The 19,676-nt window shown below is 37.0% G+C and overlaps 1 protein-coding gene across 9 annotated transcripts in view; it reads right to left on the bottom strand.

Moving 5' to 3' along the window:
- Positions 1–19,676, bottom strand: part of SYNE2 (spectrin repeat containing nuclear envelope protein 2) — a 316,121-nt gene that overhangs the window by 220,402 nt on the left and 76,043 nt on the right. For all 9 annotated transcript variants that reach the window (XM_070469450.1, XM_070469452.1, XM_070469451.1 and 6 more), the window contains exons 3-10: positions 18,736–18,797; positions 17,435–17,530; positions 17,249–17,326; positions 17,068–17,160; positions 11,734–11,915; positions 8,758–8,954; positions 1,956–2,056; positions 210–311 (exon numbers count right to left, since the gene is read on the bottom strand). In XM_070469450.1, coding sequence (XP_070325551.1) covers positions 210–311; positions 1,956–2,056; positions 8,758–8,954; positions 11,734–11,915; positions 17,068–17,160; positions 17,249–17,326; positions 17,435–17,530; positions 18,736–18,797 — 911 coding nt within the window. The remainder of the gene's footprint in view (positions 1–209; positions 312–1,955; positions 2,057–8,757; positions 8,955–11,733; positions 11,916–17,067; positions 17,161–17,248; positions 17,327–17,434; positions 17,531–18,735; positions 18,798–19,676) is intronic.

The raw sequence follows: 19,676 nt of genomic DNA, 5'->3' as shown, positions 1-19,676 counted from the left end.
AGAGTCTGAGGCCCCATCCCAGAACTACTGATTTAGAATCTGCACTTTAACAAGACTTCCCAGAGGCTCTGTCCCTAGAACTCAGCATTAAAACTTGGAGTTAACTTGGTATTTAAATAATTAGCTCTGAAAGATTTTTTTTTCTAAAAACATCCTACTCTTCCCTAAGAGTAAACCACAAAAGAATTGCTGTTTAAAGTCATACTTACTTCATACGTTTTACAGTAGGTCTCATTTTCTGAATCCGTTAGCATTTTCTGGAACTTCTTCTCTTGTAGAGCTAACCAGACCATGGCATCTTTCACCTTTCCCTGTAATTCACACACACCCATACACACACACATTTAAAAGTCTATCCTAAATAGACTTTGTGATTTTGTTAACAACAAAATTAACAACTTCAAACATCAGTGAAATAGTGTAATCACTACACACCAGTGACTCACTGTGTCAAAGAAGGATTTTGCTTGCTCATGTAGCACCTTAAATTTTAAAATGGATTGAAACCAGAATCTGAACACAATGTACTAAAAGAACAGAGCAAAGCTCTTAACTTTTGGCATATTCACTTCCATCATTTTTCAATTTTAGAGAATGTTATTCTAAGTTATTTATTTATAGCAGGCATTTCATAATTCTGCTTTCCAATAAACCTAAACATGGGTAACTCAAGAAATGTTTACATCTGCTAAATAAATGACATCAAAACATATCTTGAACAATTGGTTAAGTTATCCTATGGAAATGAGAAGCATTTAGATTCTTGTTTAGGTGGTGAGCTTGCACACATTTAGAAGCAAAGTTTATTGCTAGGGGATAAAGCAAAAGAAATTACATCTTACTTCTACCCTCCTTTAACCTTCGTTTACTTTTTCCTCCCTACTAAGGAAGAGTATTTCTATATATTTTTGCATCTGATTTCATGGACAGTTGAATTTTTAATTTCAGTTTTTAATAAGAAAATTAATTAGAAAAAAGAAGCTCCTCAGCAGGTCAGAAATAAATGAAGTGCATTATAAGCTCAAGTCTCAGCTTGAGTCTCTCTTCCAGAGTCAGCAACAATCTGGCTTGGTGCCTCAAACATAACAGTTGGGAAAACATAGGCCTAAATTCGTCAAACAAAATGCAGTAATATGACTGCCTGCTTACATGTCTGAGGAAGTAGTTTACATTTAAAAATAATACTGAAAAACATTTTACCAAATTCACAGCACTCATTTATCCATATAGAAGCAGGCTGTTTATTTTCAGTTCAGTGATTTTTATGAAATTTCCACCCACAATTCTTTGTGTAACTAACTGAAAGTCAAAGGAAAAAACTGTAAAAATCTGATGGAAATTCAAGAATGTCTCAACAAATAAGGATTAAGAGTGGAACACAATGATTCCATTTATACGAAGCTAAAGAACAGGTAAACTGGAGATATGCTAAAATTAGACTGTGATGATCGTGCACAACTTTGTAAACATACTAAAACCACTGAATTGTACATTTTAAATGATTTAATTTTATGGTATGTGAACTGTATCTCAATAAAGCAGCGAAAAATTACAATAGATAAAAGTCTGACATCATTAAAATATTTTTAAAGCCTGCTATAATTTGTCCTATATAGTACCTATCTAAATGTTGTCTTAGGTAATTCAGCAAAGTTTAATAAATTACTGCTTTTAACTTTAAAAAAAATAAGCAAAACTAATCTACAGTGAAAGAAACTGGAGTGCTGGTTGCTTAGGGTAGAGGAGCACGGACAAAAGAGAGGCACAGTGAAACATCTGGGTAACAGAAATGTTTTACATCATGATTAAAGTATGACATATGGTGTATGCATTTGTCAAAGCTCACTGAACTTGCACACTTAAGGTCTGTGTGCAAATTATGCCTCTATGCTAAAAACTAAACCATTAGTAGGGTACAAAAAAAATGAACTTGGTTTGTACTTATAAAGACATACCTGGGCTTCATCTCCAGACCCAGGTGCCTTCTTTGAATACTGCAGAAATTGTGCCACATAGGTCATGATCGACTTTTCATCAGGATTAACAACATCCACATCTGCAAAATACAGCACAGTATCAATCAGCTACAGGTGTGATTTACTGTAATATTCAAGAACAGTATTGAAGTGAACTTGAAATGAATCAAAGCAGTAAACCAATCATGCAATCCCTGTACACTCACCCTTGCTCCAAGACTCTGCAGTAGTTAAAAGTTTAGATCTAGAGTCAGATGGAGCTGGGTTGACATGCACAGCCTTGGTTTCCTAGTAATAAAAAAGTCACTGTGCATGTTGTATGTATGAGGACATAAGTAGTCAGGGAGGGTGGAAAGGAAAAGGAAAGCCTTCCTCTTACTGGTGACACAATGCAGAAACTCCTCCAGGAGTGTAAGAATATAAAGCAGACGGAATTCACTCCTGACACTCTGGTCTCTGCACTTGTACAGTAAAGAATCTCAGGGTATATGTTGTAGAGAAGATTTGTTCAAAACATCCACAAGATTTTACTCATTCATTCATGGAACAAATACATTTACTGAAAGCCTACTATGGACCAGTCTGCGTTGTACTGAAACTTTCCATGGTGAAATAAATTTGGAAAATGCTGATTTACACACATTTAAAATATTATAAATTAATTAAAGGGCAGAACATCTCCAGGCCTATAATAAATTAAGTAACTTGCAAAATCAAAAGAAAAGATTGCAATACATTATAGGTAAAATGAACACATAATTTGGGGATGTCTTTAGCTATGTTGTCAAAACAACCAGTGAAGATATTGACAAGGAAATCTATGTTTATTAATTCCATTAAACTCAATTTTAAAAATATTTATAGAGAGTTAACAAATGCAGGTCACAAGATTGATATGTAAGGCTCAGACTTTGTTCATAGGGACTGTCTCATCCCTTCATTCAGCAAGTTGATGCCAGATTCCTGAGTAGGTGCTAGATGCCTTAAGATATTATTTGCCCCTCAAGGAGCTTGCAGTTAGGAGAAAAACAAACTAATAACAACAAACTATGCATGCTTTATGAAACATGTTTCCCTGTGAGTGCTTTAAGTCAGCTGAGAGAGGAAGTGAAACTAATTTATATACAAATAATAAAATTAAAGACAGTAAGCACATAAAAAGAATCAATAAAAAGGCAGGAGTGGGGTTTCAATAAAGAAAGAATTCCTGAGAGTTATTTTATTCTTTATTGGAAAAAATATAAATATCGAGAGATACATAAAATAATTATATTGCCTTAACTGGATACTTTAAAATATTTTCATTGGATAAGAAGGTGTGCATACAACAAAGGAAACTATAAGCAAGGTGAAAAGACAGCCCTCAGATTGGGAGAAAATAATAGCAAACGAAGAAACAGACAAAGGATTAATCTCAAAAATATACAAGCAACTCCTCCAGCTCAACTCCAGAAAAATAAATGACCCAATCAAAAAATGGGCCAAAGAACTAAACAGACATTTCTCTAAGGAAGACATACAGATGGCAAAAAAACACATGAAAAGATGCTCAACATCACTCATTATCAGAGAAATGCAAATCAAAACCACAATGAGGTACCATTACACGCCAGTCAGGATGGCTGCTATCCAAAAGTCTACAAGCAATAAATGCTGGAGAGGGTGTGGAGAAAAGGGAACCCTCTTACACTGTTGGTGGGAATGCAAATTAGTACAGCCACTATGGAAAACAGTGTGGAGATTTCTTAAAAAGCTGGAAATAGAACTGCCATATGACCCAGCAATCCCACTTCTGGGCATACACACCAAGGAAACCAGATCTGAAAGAGACACGTGCACCCCAATGTTCATCGCAGCACTGTTTATCATAGCCAGGACATGGAAGCAACCTAGATGCCCATCAGCAGACGAATGGATGAGGAAGCTGTGGTACATATACACCATGGAATATTACTCAGCCATTAAAAATAATTATTTGAATCAGTTCTAATGAGATGGATGAAACTGGAGCCCATTATACAGAGCGAAGTAAGCCAGAAAGATAAAGACCATTACAGTATACTAACACATATATATGGAATTTAGAAAGATGGTAATGATAACCCTATATGCAAAACAGAAAAAGAGACTCAGATGTATAGAACAGACTTGTGGACTCTGTGGGAGAAGGCGAGGGTGGGATGTTTCAAGAGAACAGCATTGAAACATGTATATTATCTAGGGTGAAACAGATCACCAGCCCAGGTTGGATGCATGAGACAAGTGCTTGGGCCTGGTGCACTGGGAAGACCTAGAGGGATGGGGTGGAGAGGGAGGTTGGAGGGGGGACCGGGATGGGGAATACATGTAAATCCATGGCTAATTCATTTCAATGTATGACAAAAACCACTGCAATGTTGTAAAGTAATTAGCCTCCAACTAATAAAAATAAATGGGAAAAAATTAAAAAAAAAAACAATTTCTCAAACATTCCCCCAAAAAAAAAAAAAAGGTGTGCATAGTGAATGAAAGTATTAACAAGATTGTTTCAAAAGATAATTCTCTTATTCAAATATGACTTCAGTATTTGGGCTGCATAAGTAATCATGATGTACTTCACATTTTTCAAACTATTATTTAAACTATATAAAATGAATTATAGGAAATCACTTATACACTGGAAATCTGTTTTGATTAAATCATTTATTCCTCTAGTTGCATAGTTATTTTCACACACTAGAATAGAGAAAACAGTTAACACTAATAATAAAGACTTAGCAAACACAAGGAGAGAAGCAGTTAAAAAACAGAAGTAGGAAATAGAACAAAGCGTGGGGGGAAATGAAGAAATTTTTAAAAGATAATGAAAAGTCAATAAGGAAAGACAAAAGATTAAAAAACAAAAAGAAGAAAAAAATAAAGGAAGGAAGAAAAAACAAGAAGATGGGCGAAGGTCAAATAAGAAGGATTATTAATAAGCAACAAGAAATCAGACTAATAACAAACCTAACATTATAGAAATGTGGAATCATTAGCCTAACTTAGGAATATCACCTAATTCAACTTTTACAAAAACAACTCAGTTTCAAAAAAATAAGAATCAGTAGCAGTGAGCATACGTAGCACCCAGACCTTGGTTTCCAATACCATTCTCCAATAAAAGGAACCAGGGCTCCTTGGAGAAATGACTGTTCCCAGGACTACAGCAGGAAGTACAGATGAGCCTGGAGCATCTTGCAGTGCCAGAGTGAGGAACTGCCCATGAATGGAATTTTTTCTAATTAGAGCAATTAAATAAAGTAGTATTGGATAAAATATCCATGAATCTACAGTGACATAAATAGTGGGATAAGTAAATAAATGGAGAAGAATAGGCAAATCTCCTGTGCAGAATTCCAAATAACTTATTGTAGCCAACTTGCCCTCAAGGAGAGTGAGCATAACTCTCCTGAGTGTGGGCTGTGCCTAGTGATTTCCCTCCAGAGAGGAGAGTATGGGATGGGGGAGACAAAGAGTAACTTCACAGAGGAGAAAACTCACAAATACTACCTCAGGCAGGAGATCAAGGTCAACATCAACAGTGCTGACAGCCTGAGAAGAAGCATAACACAAATTCCAGCAGAGAGGCATCCAGGAAAATACCTGACCAGTAATCCTCAAAACTATCAAGTTATCAAAACCAAGACAAAAAAAGGTCTGAGAAATCATCACAGTCAAGAGGAGCTCAAGGAGATATGATGACTAGATGTAATGTATTCAGACAGGATCCTGAAGAGAAAAAGGGCACTGGGGGAAAACTAAGAAAAGGTGAATAGAGTACTGCCTTTATTATAACATAACAATATTGACTCATTAATTGTAACTAGTATACTGTACTAAGATATTAACAGTAGGGAAAACAGGGTGTCGGGTATACAGGAACTTATTGTACTATCTTCTCAATGTTCCTGTATATCTAAAACTGTTCCTAAAAATAAAGTATATCAAAAAGTAAAAAAGAAATGAAGTATCAATAAATGTTGCAACATACTATGGGTGAACTTTGAACATTATGCTAATTTAAAGAATCAGTCACAGAGCAGTTCTGGGTTCCTTACCCCGCTGCTCCCCACCCAGGCAAACTTCCCCCCAAAATTCTCTTGCTTTGTCAGCAAAATAAAATATAGAAAGCCAGTCACAAAAGGCTAGGTATTTGTATGATTCCATTCATATGAAATTTCCAGAACTGGCAAATCTACAGGGACAGAAAGTAGATTAGTGGTTGCCTAGGGCTATGAGGGGGGGGTGGGGCATGGTTGCCAGGGTTGGGAGGTTGCAGGAAATGGCCAGTGACTACTAATGGGCTGCCTGGGTTTATTTAGGGGGTGCTGAAAATGTTCTAAATTTGATTGTAATGATGGTTTCATAATTTTGTGAATATACTAAAAACCATTCAATTATAGAGTCAAATGGGTACACCATATGGTATGTGAATATATCCTAATAAGGCTATTTAAAACCAGAAAGGTTTAGTGACAAAGCCATAGTCAACTCAGTCAGTGATGTGCTTATACCAGCTTGAGAGAGCTGATCGTTATATTTTCATCAGTTTCATAAGTTAGTTGTTAAACAGTCAGCATTAAAAATTAAATTATATAAATGTACAATTACATAAATTATATAAAAACAAGGGTAATAATACTCAAAACTCATCAGTACTCAACTATTTCTTTGCATTTTACTTATCCACACTCCTGGGGCTATGCTTATAGTATCTGTAAGATAGAAATAATATACAATGATATACTACTGTGCATCTTTTCCCAATGTGTTCAGTGACTTAACGTGGGTGGCAAGATTTATACCACAGAAAATCAGCAAATGAGGGCTTGATTTGCTGTTTCCTTGAGTGCTAAGAGGGCTACCCTGGTAACTCAGATGGTAAAGAACCTGCTCGCAATGAGAGACTCAGGTTCAATCCCTAGGTTGGGAAGATCCCCTGGAAAAGGGAATGGCAACCCACTCCACTACTCTTGCCTGGAGAATTCCATGGACAGTGAAGCCTGGTAGGCTACAGTCCATGGGATCACAAAGAGTTAGACATGATTGACAGACTAACACTTTCTGGGTGCTAAGAAAGAGATGGAGAAATTGTTAATAATGCAGATTAATCTTAAAAGTATGTCCTGTCTATAGCTGTCAAACTGTGACTTTAATAAAACTCAAATTCTTCCCGTATTCTTTCAGCAAAAAAAGTCATTCACATCACTGAAGAACAAGTGAAGCTCTGACATGCCTCTTTGCTGTTCACTTACTCATTAATGCAAAGGAGTTATCCACCCACACTGATGTCAGAACTATACCGGTTCAGCAACTGCAACCAGAGGTTGGCTACAGATGGATATAAGAGTTTGGCAAAAATCAACAAAGGCATCTGGGGGCTATATGGAAATTCTAATAAAGTGCATCATATATTTTTATTTGTAAACTGTGCTACACATCCTCAGACATGTGTGTGTATGTGTATATATATATGCATACACACACACACACACACACACGCCCCTACACACCTGTTTCAGAGAGCCTAATATTAAACACTGACCTACACACCCTGTTGTTGAGCTGAGACTAGAATTTGTAACTCTTGACCTATTAGTTCATTGGAATTTTCACCACATGCCATTTTTATGACCTTACTGGTGTTTCATTTGTTTGTTTGTTTGTTTTAATAAATAAATAAATAAGCTTTGGGTACATTATGAAGGAGCTTCCCAGATGGCGCTAGTGGGAAAGAACCCTCCTGCCAATGCAGGAGACATAAGGTTTGATCCCTAGGTCAAGAAGATCCCCTGGAGGAGGGCATGGCAATCCACTTCAGTATTTTTGACTGGAGAATCCCATGGACAGAGGAGCCTGGCAGGCTACGTCCATAGGGCCGCAAACAGTCAGACATGACTGAAGCAACTTAGCACGCACATTAGGAAACAATGCAATCCAAAGTACAGTGCTTTTCCAGAACTGAATTTTTTAAATCTTAATTTCATGAAGTTAAATATAACCTGATAGTTATCTCTCTGAATATAGCCAGTATTTAGGATTTTGCTACTGCTGTTAACAATCCAACAAAACTGAGCACAGTCAACGGCAAAGCTGGGCCAGCCACAGAGGAAGAAACAGCAAAAATAGTTTCTGTCCTCACAGAGGCCCAGCTTTAATTAGGGGGAGGGAATAGGAAAACAGAGGTACAGAGACAATAGACAACTCAAGTGAAAAGTGTCAGTCAAAAAAAAAAAGTGTCAGTCACTCAGTCATCTCTGACGCTCTGTGATCCCATGGACTGTAGCCCACCAGGTTCCGCTGTCCACGGAATTCTCCAGACAAGAATACTCGAGTGGCTTGCCATGCCCTTATCCAGGGGGTCTTCCCAACCCAGGGATTAAACCCTGGTTTTTCGCATTGCAGGCAGACTCTTTACCATCTGAGCCACCTAGACAACTTAAAGTAATATCTTACTTGAGAAATTTTAGAAAAGAATTATCAAATCAAGGAGGACACAGTACAGAACACAATAAAAGAAAATTAAGACAAAGATTCACATTATTCCACAAAACAGCATCATTTGCTTTCAGGTATGACATCATTCCTGCAAGTACTAAGTTTAACAAATTGGTAGGAATTCTTAATTTCATGAAATTAAATAGTTTAAAGTTAAACCCTCCAGGACTTAAATATCATGCTGTTATGTTTGCTCACATGTGGATACTATTTTCAAATCCTCTTCACACTGGACATTGTTTCAAAAAGAAAGAAGCTTCTTTACCTTCTGGTTCCAGCATTTTGGGAATTTTTAATTCTTGTTCTGCAATTCTGAAGGCCTCTTTCAGATTGTCTCTGTTGGATCTATGCTTCACACTCTTCATGTCAATCAAGTCTGGTCGCAAGGCATGAATGACAGCCAGAAAAGCCATCCCATTTCTCCAGCTTGACTTAAAATCTGTCACATTGACAGATTCATACCTATCACAAAAGAATAAAAACATTAAAAATACTATTTAAAAGACTATATCAAAGTACCTCCACTCTCTTCATCAGGACTTAAATTTCAGCAAGTCAAATGATGTCAGTCAACCTAGAAAAGTATTTTATTTTAATCATGAGGTCAAATTAAAGTAAAATGCCAAGTTTGATGAGGCTCATGACACTACAAAATATTGGTTCTCAAAGTGTGACCCCTGGCTCAGCAGTAATGTCATCACTTGGACCATAGGTAGAAATTCTGAGGCCCAACTCCAGGTCTACCTGAATCACACTCTGGAAGTGGGCCTGAAATCTGTCTTTAAAAGTCCTTCACGTGACAGTGATACTCAAGTTTAATGTTCTTCATTCAACAATCTGTTGGCTTAACTGTTTGGATCTCTATGAATCATAAAGTTCTTTTCACTGGAAGAAATAATTTTATTTCTCATTGGAAAAAATTAAACAATATTTTGTGCCAAGTCAATGGTCAATAGTTCATTGGATAGACGACTGCCTTGGTCACTCCTCTGCTTAGAACCGATTATGAATGAATGGATAAACAAAATGTAGCATGTTCATACAATGAAATATTTAGTCCAAAAAGTAATGAAATTCTGGCACATGCTATAACATGGATAAAACTTAAGGATATGATGCTGAATGAAATAAGCCAGTCACAAAAGGAAAACTACTACATGATTCCGCTCATATAAGGTACCTTGCAGAATGAAATTCATTGATAAAGAAAGTAGACCTCTGGTGGCCAGAGGCTGAAGGGAAAGCGGGGTTGAGAGATGTTAAACAGTTACAGAGCTTTAGCTTCATAAGATGAAAAAAGTTCTGCAGACAGTTAGCAGTGATGGTTACACAACTGTGAATGTACTTAATGTCACTGAACTGTACCCTTAAAAACTTGTTAAAGTGGTAAATTTTGTTATGGATATTTTATCACAATAAAAAATTATCTGAAAAAAACATCATAGTTTGTATTATATTTAGAATAACATCGCTCAGTCTGGCCCACAAGGCCTTACAAGCTTTGGCTCCTCCTGACCCCTCCTGCCTTTCTCTCTCTCCTTTCTTACAATGCTGCAGTGTGGCTGGACCACGCTGACTCCACTTCGTCAGCTCCAGCTTAGGCTGCAGTCCCATCCCCTCTTCTCTCTGCATGAGCGGGTTTGGCCTGCTCATGAGGAATGTGCCCAAGCCAGATAAGTTCCCCATCAACTTTTTCTCTTGCCTTCATCTGATATGAAAACTGGAAGAATACCTTTTGCTGACACAGATGGTTAATGGTCAAGAACCCCAGGGAGAGGAAAAAAACCCTGGTTCCTGTTGGTGCAGACAGACCTCTCCCTTCGTAACTGATTCTGTTTTTTAGCTTTGGCCCCTTTAAATCCCCCTTTGCCCCTTTTGGAGGCATGGAGTGCCTCTGGATCCCTGTCTGCCTGATCCTGCCTGTAAGTGACCCACAATAAACTTCATAATTGCACTTTATGGAGTTGCCCACTTCATTCTTCAGTCTTAAAAGTTCCTTTTCAGTTCAGAGGATATTTTTCAGTATCTACACCTTCCAAAACATAGCAACACCAGCCTCATTCCTGTTTCTCGATAGCCCCCCTTTTTTTTTTCGATAGCCCTTTTAATCCTTCTGCCTGGACACTCTTTCTCCCCAGTCTTTTTTCAGACTGTTTCATGAATGATTACACAACGTGAACTTCAAAATGTCACACAGTACCCGTTAACTATAAAGTGAGTCACTTTTCTGTTTGGCATATTTTATAAAATTTAAAATTTCTGAAAATAAACATATATTATATATTTAGTATACTGTTAATGGCCTTACAACTTTCTCTCCTGACCTCATCCTTTCTCCTCTCTTATAATGCTGCAGTTTCAACCGACTCATTGTAGCTCCATTCAATGATATTCTTTTTCAATGGCTGAGTTGGCTTCCATGAGGAATGTACCCACAGATATTCCCCATCCTTTCTCGTCTGCTGAATTGGGCATCTTTGCCTACCAGTATGGCTATTATAAACAGGGCTGAGAAAAATGGGTGGTGCAGGACCTCCCTTCAATATCTGGTTTTTCCTTTGGTTTGATATTGCCCCATAGTGGATGCTGGAGTGCTATGGATCATGTTCCTATCCTGCTGTAAGTGATCCCACATAATTTCATATGCTTAAAGCTATCTCTTCAGGTCTCAGCTCAAAGGTCTCCTCAGAAAGGCACTCCACGATCACCTCAGATAAAGGAAATCCTCTTCCTATCCCTGACATTTTCAACCATAAGTCCTTCCTAACCTTATTGCCAACTATACCGTGAACACATATATGGCTAAAATTAAGAGAATACACAGTCAACTAAAACAGTCTTGACTTTTAAAGAACTCCTAGCATGGTGAAACTTTTTACAATCTAAATCCACCTTCCAGATGCATAAGGGAATTGTGCCTAAAGAAAAGGATATTTGAAGATTACTGTATTTGTATACCATAAAGGGCCACCTGTATGTGGGAATGGGAGTGAGGTAAGTTACTCAGGTGACACCATCTTCTGGTCTTTAAAACCAAGAGTGGTTGAGCTCACAGACATCTACAAGTGAAAAATTCAATGTGAGAGGAAGGAGAGAGTGAGCATTTTCTTCTTATGAGAGGGAAGTTTTCAGGTAGCTGTTACACCTATTCGGCCAGATTTTCAGACCTGGAGGTCAGTAAGGTTGTGTTGATGGGTACAGATGTCCTGTGTGTCTCCTCTGGTCGCAGCAAGCTACTTACGAGGCACACTGCTCCTGAGCCCAGTGGAGAAGAGCCTTCTTTGCAGACATCCGCCATCTTTCTTGGACTTTGGAGCACTTCTTAGCTGGAGGACTTGAGGTAGGAGAGGAGTCAGCTGCGCTCACACTGTCCAGGGAAGGCTGACTGTAATTGCCAGGAAGAGTCCGGGCAAGCTCCTCAATCTAAGGAAGACATAATAATTGTTAACGTGTACAGAATCATAAGTTAGCAGCATTGAGACAAAACCTTCAGCCAAAACAAGGCCTAAAAAGTATCACTTAACAGCAACAGTTTACTTGTGGTAAAATGAGCACTGCACAAGTCCCTGAACAATGGCATTTGGCATCTGCAGCTACACTTTGGTTTTCTTTCAGTGGACTTCTGTCACCCCTGCCCTCACTCAGGCACGGTGTTCCACACTGAGGGCAGGCATCTATTCACCCCTCCCACAACCATGCTTCCAGAGCACTTCACTGGTGCTCAACATATGTCAATCAAAACTCAACTGAGCTTAACTGAGCTAGTCAAGAAAATTTCTGGGGAGACTGGGTCAATTAAAATGCATCCTTGGTTATAAACCATTAAAAAACAAATATACATACAGGAAAAAATAATCAAACACATGGAGACGTTAAGTTTCAAGAGGGGGAAAAAATTGCTCTTAAGTATATGAAAAATAACCTCACTGATCACTTTCAGAAATCTAAATGTATACAGCAAGAAGACAGTGTTTTCACTTGTGATGCAGGCAAAAATTTTTTAAAGATAACAGTCAGTGATGAATATTCATACATTGCTGGAAACACATAAATTGATTCAGATTTCTTGGATGGCAGTATGATAATACCTACAGAAAATGTTAAAAGACAAATCCAGAAACAGATGCGTTATTGAAAGATGTTCACTTTTTTCAATGATTGCAGATTTCCCAAATAATCATTAATAGTAGGTGTGACCAACACAATGAACAAACCTGATCTGGTTTGCATACTGCCTTGCACCTAAAATGGCACCCAGTGCATGTATATTTATATAAATATATTTATGTAAATATAGACTGTTTACCAAAATTGACATGCTGAGCCATAAAGCAAGCCACAGAAATTTTGAAGGACTGAAATAATTCAGATTATATTTTCTGACCATGCTGAAATTAAACTAGAAATTAGTGAAGATATAACAAATAAACTTCAAATATTTGAAAATTAAGTCATAGATTGTTATAGAACCCATCAGTCAAATGAGAAATCATAATGAAAATTTTTAAATCTTTTGAACAGAACAAAAATGAAAATATTATATTCATGGATTAAAAGATTCATTATTTAAGAGATGTCAACTTTTTCCAAATGATTTTATACTTTAATCAATCTTCATTAAAATTCCAGGAGGTTGTGTGTGTAAATTAACAATTAGTTTACCCAATGGTATATCTCAACTACATCTCAATAAAAAAAATTATGTGGAAATACAAAGAGCAGAGAAGCCAAGGTAATCTTAATAAACAAGTAGGACAGCACGCTATCAGATATCAAGACTGACTATACAGCTGAAGAAGTTAATCTAGTATAGACTTGGTGTAAGGATAAATGATGGGACAGAACAATCTGAAAATGGAGCCATACCTACATGACTACTTGATTTATGAAGGTGATACTATAGCGTAGTAGGAAAATAATGGTCTCTTCAGTTAATGTTGGACACGGACACATGAAGCAGGAGAAAGGGGAGGGTTGGATGAACTGGGGAGTAGCACTGACAATGTATACACCACCATGTGTAAAACAGACAGCTGCGGAAAGCTGCTGCTTGGCACAGGAGCTCAGCTCGGTGCTGTGATGACCTAGAGGGGTGGGAGGCTCAAGAAGGAGGGCAATATGTGCACTTATGACTGACTCATGAACATACAGCAGAAACCAACACATTGTAAAGCAATTTTCCTACAATTGAAAAAAAAAAAGAAAGAAAAGCACAGAACGTGTAGACACTTGCTATCACAGCAAACAGAAGACAAAAAGTGTTCTGGAAATGAGAAAGCTATTCTGCACACAATTGCTTAAAAGTTGCCTAGTAATTATACTAAATGTGTGTAGTATCTTTCAAGACCCTAAGTAAAGGGACATTTTTTCTTCCTTATATATCCTAATTATTGGAAAAATGTGATATTTGTTCATTCCCCTGCAAAAAGTATCAATTTCTGTAAGTTAAGATTTTTAATGCTTATCAATGTCCTTGGTAATCCCTAACTCAGTCAAGTTCTCAGTAAAGCAAGGAAAAAAAAATTAGTGTTGGGTCAACTGGATAGCCATATGGAAAAAAATAAATCTTGATTGCTTTAAATAACATACTCTTCTTTTTAACTCTGTATTGAAGTATATTTGATTTGCAATGTTGTGTTAGTTTCAGGTGTACAGACAAATCAATTCATTCTTGAAAGACTGCAGATCTAAATGTAACATGTGAAATAATTAAGCTCTTAGAGATGTGCTGTCCAATATGATAGCCACTAGCCACATGTGACTACTTAATTTTTAAAATTTTTAAACTTAATTCCTCAGACATATTAGCCACACTTTAAGTGTTCAATAGCCATAGGTGGCTAGTACCTATTGTTCTGTACAGTACAGGTATAGAACATTCCCATTATTGCAGAAAGTTCTACTGGAAAGAACTATTCTAGAAAGTAAGAGAATAGCTCCATGATATCAGCAATGAGAAAGAATTCTTTAAAAAACATTAAAAAGTACTGCTGCTGCTGCTGCTGCTAAATCGCTTCAGTCGTGTCCGACTCTGTGTGACCCCATAGAGCCCACTAGGCTCCCCCATCCCTAGGATTCTTCAGGCAAGAACACTGGAGTGGGTTGCCATTTCCTTCTCCAATGCATGAAATTGAGAAGTGAAAGTGAAGTCGCTCAGTCGTGTCCTAGCCACCAGGAAAAAAAAAACAGCTGATAAATTTGAACTACATTAAAATTACGAATGTCTGTTAATTAAAGGATTGAAAAGGCAAGTCACAGAGTCAGAGAAGATAATTGCAATTTATATATATATACCCAACAAAGGACTTGGATTCAGAATATATTTTAAAACTTCTATAAATCATTACACATAGCAGAACAGATAAAATAAATGTGTTGTTGTTTTTTTTAATGTCAAGTATTAGTGAGAATTGGTGCAAAGAACTCTCAAACTGATAACAGTGCAAATCAGAATAAGTTCGAAAAACTGTTGGGCAGTGATCTACTAAAGAGATCATATGCCCTACAGCCTAGCAGTTATAGTCCTAGATAAATATGCAACAGAAATGAGGCCACCAAAGGCACCAAATGGCATATACAAAAACGTTCTTAGCAGCTTTATTTGTAACAGCTTAAAACTAGCAACAAAACAAATGTTCATCAACAGCAGAATGGTAAATAAGTTCTAGTATATTCATGCACTGGTATATTCATACATAGCAATGAAAAGGAAAGAGTCTAAAAGGATGAATCTCACAGACATGATATTAAATAAAATAAATCAGATACAAAAGAGTATTATATAGTGTATGCAAAAGAATTCAGTTATAATTCCCTTTATATTGTGTTTAAAATGGTAAACTAACCAACGATAAAGATCAAAGTAGTGGTTATCTTTAGGGAAGGAGAGCAGAGACTGGAAGAAAGACCTGGGGCTCTGACATGCTGGCCATGTTCTATCTTTCTATCTTCAGTTACATGGTGGTTACATGGATGGATGTGTTTAATTTATAAAAATTCATCAAGCTCTACATTGAATATTTGCACCTTTTTCTCTATGTGTGTTATACTCTTAGCAAAAATTCATTTACAATCTTAAAACAAAATTTTTAAAACCTTTTATTTTGCAAACTTTATGGACCAAGAATGCTGTTTCGAGGAATTTGGCCCATCGGAATGATTAAGATTATATGCAAAAGTTTTATCTTAAGGACAAATTTTTTGGAATTGCTTACAGTCACAAAAAACTGTGAGCATTTTGAGAGTCCATTAATGAAACATTATGCTTTACTATAGAATACCATGTTTCCATAATAATATATATAAACCCAGAAAGATGATAATTAGGATAACTTGAAAACAATATGGAGAGCACAATCCTATTTTGTTTAAGACAGACATGCACGAATATATATATTAATTCCTGCTATATTATGTCATGAGGACCGTACATCAAATTAACTGAAGTGGTTATCTGTGAGTGGTGAAATTCTAGATGACTTTCTTTTTATTATCTATGTTGAAATTTTAATTTGTATTTCAAATACCCTAAAAAGTATGGAAAAATATTTAACATGCCTATGAATTATCAAATTTTTACATTTTACCACATTTAGTTCATAATTTTTAAAGAAACAAAACACAGTTTGAGCTTCTGTCTTTGTGCATTCAATTCCATTTCCTTCCCTTCCCAGAGGAAAAAACTCCAAATCCTAAATTTAGTTTTCATCATCCTCATGCATATTATTCTACTATAACTACAGACATAGGTAATCAGAAATGACACAAAGTCTCACTTTGCAAATGATACAAAGTCTCTATTTTGTACCAACTATAGGTATACAGAAATTATACAAAGTCTCATTTTGTTTGAAATTTTATATAAATTAGTTATATTACTTTCTATGTTTCCTAAAACAAGCACTTGCTTTCCCTATAATTTTTAAAGTTATTTTTAAAGTAATTATAGAGATAACCTACATGTAAACTTTTTAAGTAGCTCCAGAAAACATGCACTAATTCAAAATTCCAGGCCTGAAAGTATGTATTTATCAATCATAAGTATCATAAAGTCAGGACTATAATCATCTGATTTGCTATTATTTTCTTAGTGTCCTAGCACAAAAGCAAGCACATAGTAGGTGCTCAAAAATACTCATGGAATGAAAAAAAAGTTATGAGTCAGTCTTGGGACAGAACTAGACGTTGCAGGACTATTAGAACAGAAAAGGGACCCCAAAAATAGGGAGATTTTTACCAAGTTTAGTGGGTTAATTTTCCAGAATTTCCTCCAAAAGCTTCCTATTCTCTCTTCTGCCAGAGTAAACAATAATAAATAAAAATTTACCATGGCAAGTCCTATTCAGGCTGGGGCTGATACATATATGCTATTTCAGTATATAATGATAATTTTGTATTCAATTTTCAATTGAAGAGTAACATAAGTGACAAAAGGTTGGCTATATAGTTTTCACCTGAAAAGACTTCCAAGGGGTCCCATTTCTAAAGAAGCTCTAGCATCAAGTCACACTTTTGCGCTACTTATTTTATACTGCGCTAATTAGAAGAGGAATATTTTTCATATCAAACTACTCACATGAAAGTGCAGTATAATTGTCCAAATGAGGCCAAGAATAATGGATGGGTTTCCATCTATGATATCAGTAACATGAATATTTATTAGCTTGATCTGGAAAAGAAAAATGCAAGTTAGAAAAGAGAAAATATTTCACAGTATTAATCTCCCCAACTAATTTTCATGTGAATTTCATACTCACTGATTGGTTTTTTAGGAATGCCAGAGCATTTTCTATATTGATTCTACACTGGAATGTATTAGATCCTTTATCTCGAGGCTATGAGATTCAAGCAAAGTATATTACTCAGAAATGTGATTTTTTTTTAATCCATGAAATTTCTTAATGTCATTTTAAAAGCTTACTGACTTAATTTTAAAAACTTACCAATTGCTGTCCTGAGAGTACTTCCAGCAGGTCCAGGAGGACATGCCCCTTTTTAATGTCTGTGAACAGGTCTGTTACAACTGAGGGAGGGGTGTGCTAGCAAAGGTCACAAGAAAAGTAATCATTAACAGTTTGGGACAAAAACATGGTAACATTAAGAATCTCAAAAACGTGCTTTAGGATCTTTGCAAAAGCTAAGATTCGGTAGTGATTTTCTTCTTAATTAACAGGGTGATAGAAAACACACAAAGTTCTACATCCAAACATGTTAAGAAAAGAAGTGAACTTAACTCACAGTAAATTTCCAATAACACAACACCCTTTTAGCTTTCACTGAGAACTTAAAACCTGTGCGGAAAAGTGGCATTCAAGACAGTCAGAATCAGCCAGGAGTGACCCATTTGGAGAGGAGATTACATTTCTGAAATAACCTGTTTATGAGTTTATTCTTTTTAGAACTACAAGCATTGGGCTAGGATGGGTAGCCTGTGAGGGAGGCTCATGCATTTTTGTATCTAGGTTACTCCAGGCACTTGGCATCACTGACAGCCAGGATGGCACAGAGATTAAGATCAAGGTCTCAGGTCCAGACTGCCTGGGTCTGCATCACAGTGCTACTATTCATTCATGGCTTCCCTGGTGGCTCAGATGGTAAAGAATCTGCTTGCAATGTGAGAAACCCAGATTTGATCCCTGGGTCGGGAAGATACCCTGGAGCAGGAAATGGCAACCCCCTGCAGTAGGCTTGCCTGGAGAATCCCATGGACAGAGGAGCCTGGTGGGCTTCATGAGCCCACGCATGGGGTTGCATGAGCAAGTAACACTACACTACTACACTATCGCTTATAAGCTGTGGGACCTTCGAGAAGTCACACAACTTCTCTGTGCCTTACATTCCTTGTTTTTTAAATAAAAACAATACTATCTATATCATGGGATGTTGTGAATTCAATGAAATGTAATGAGTAGTCAGCACATTTGAAGAACTTAACAGTGTCTAACATAACACTCAATATATAGGACTTCCATTATAATTGCATTTGATAAAACAGATGCTGCTGCTTTAAATATTTCATAGCACTGTCTCCCACATCCTTAACAGAAGTGCCCAAGTGCCCCCTTTTAGTGTTGGGAAAAAATAACAACTATATCAAAACAGAACAGCAAAGATCAAGGTGACACTCAACACATTCCTTCACTCTTTTACCTGTCATCATTGCCATTTTGGAGACCAAAACAGGAGAGAACAGGAAGAATCACTTACATAAATTTTTAGCTTGATTTGCTCTGTTTTTCCTCACCTTTGCCAACTGTGAGTTTATCCAGCAGGTGAAGGTTTTCTTCTGAGTGTCTTCTTGTTCAGCTATTTAAAAAGGACAACGGCAGTTAGAAAATGAGAAGCCTCAGAAGCTATTTGAACAAATCACGAGCATTAAAGGCCTGTCGCGCTGGGAATGTGCATGTATCTCACAATCTTATAAACTTTCTTGGAACCTAGTCTACATTTCAGGTGTTTGTCCAAGAAATATTTTGGAAATAACATGTTGATATGAGACTTTTTTTAAACCCACAGATTAACTGCAAGAGACAATGGTTTTTAACACTTCTTACTGGACAAAAGAATTAAGCCCCTACATAACCTTGACAGTGTTGTACAAAGACCTGTAAAGAAGGGAAGAAAAAGAAGTTGATAATCCAAAAGGACTTGCAGTCTAAGCCAACAACAGTCGGAACTTCAGATAAACCCAGAACACCTGAAAACATCCGAAAGGCTCAGAAAGTTGTGGCAGTTTAGTCTTGACATTTATCATGAGTATTTATCATGAAGAATATATTGCCACTGAATTCACCGAGAATGAGCTGCAATTAGAGTCAGAGAGACCTGAGTTCAAACCCTGCCTCTGTTGCTGAGGAGCAGGTCCCTCGTGGAAGACGGTGGGTAGCAGACACTGCTGGAGGCTGTTAGTGATTCACTCGAAGTGAATGGACCTTGGCAGCGAGGAAACACAGAGCAAGTGCCAGCTCTCACTCTGACTCCCCGGATGGAGGGTCCCGGGAAAGGTCCGAACACTCGAGGTGGGTCTTCTCTTCCTTCCTGGGGCAAGAGAGAGCCCACACCAACACCATGCTTCCCCTACACTCTGTCTTCCTCCTGCATCACACGCTGCCATCTCTCTCTCACACTTCATATCCAAATCCTCTTAGGTTCACCTTCAGAATACATTCAGAACATGACCACTTC

Source organism: Odocoileus virginianus, chromosome 6, assembly GCF_023699985.2.
Source record: "Odocoileus virginianus isolate 20LAN1187 ecotype Illinois chromosome 6, Ovbor_1.2, whole genome shotgun sequence".
Classification (NCBI taxonomy): Eukaryota; Metazoa; Chordata; class Mammalia; order Artiodactyla; family Cervidae; genus Odocoileus; species Odocoileus virginianus.
The sequence above is the reverse complement of the archived record's forward strand: the minus strand, read 5'-3'. Positions and strand labels throughout refer to the sequence as shown.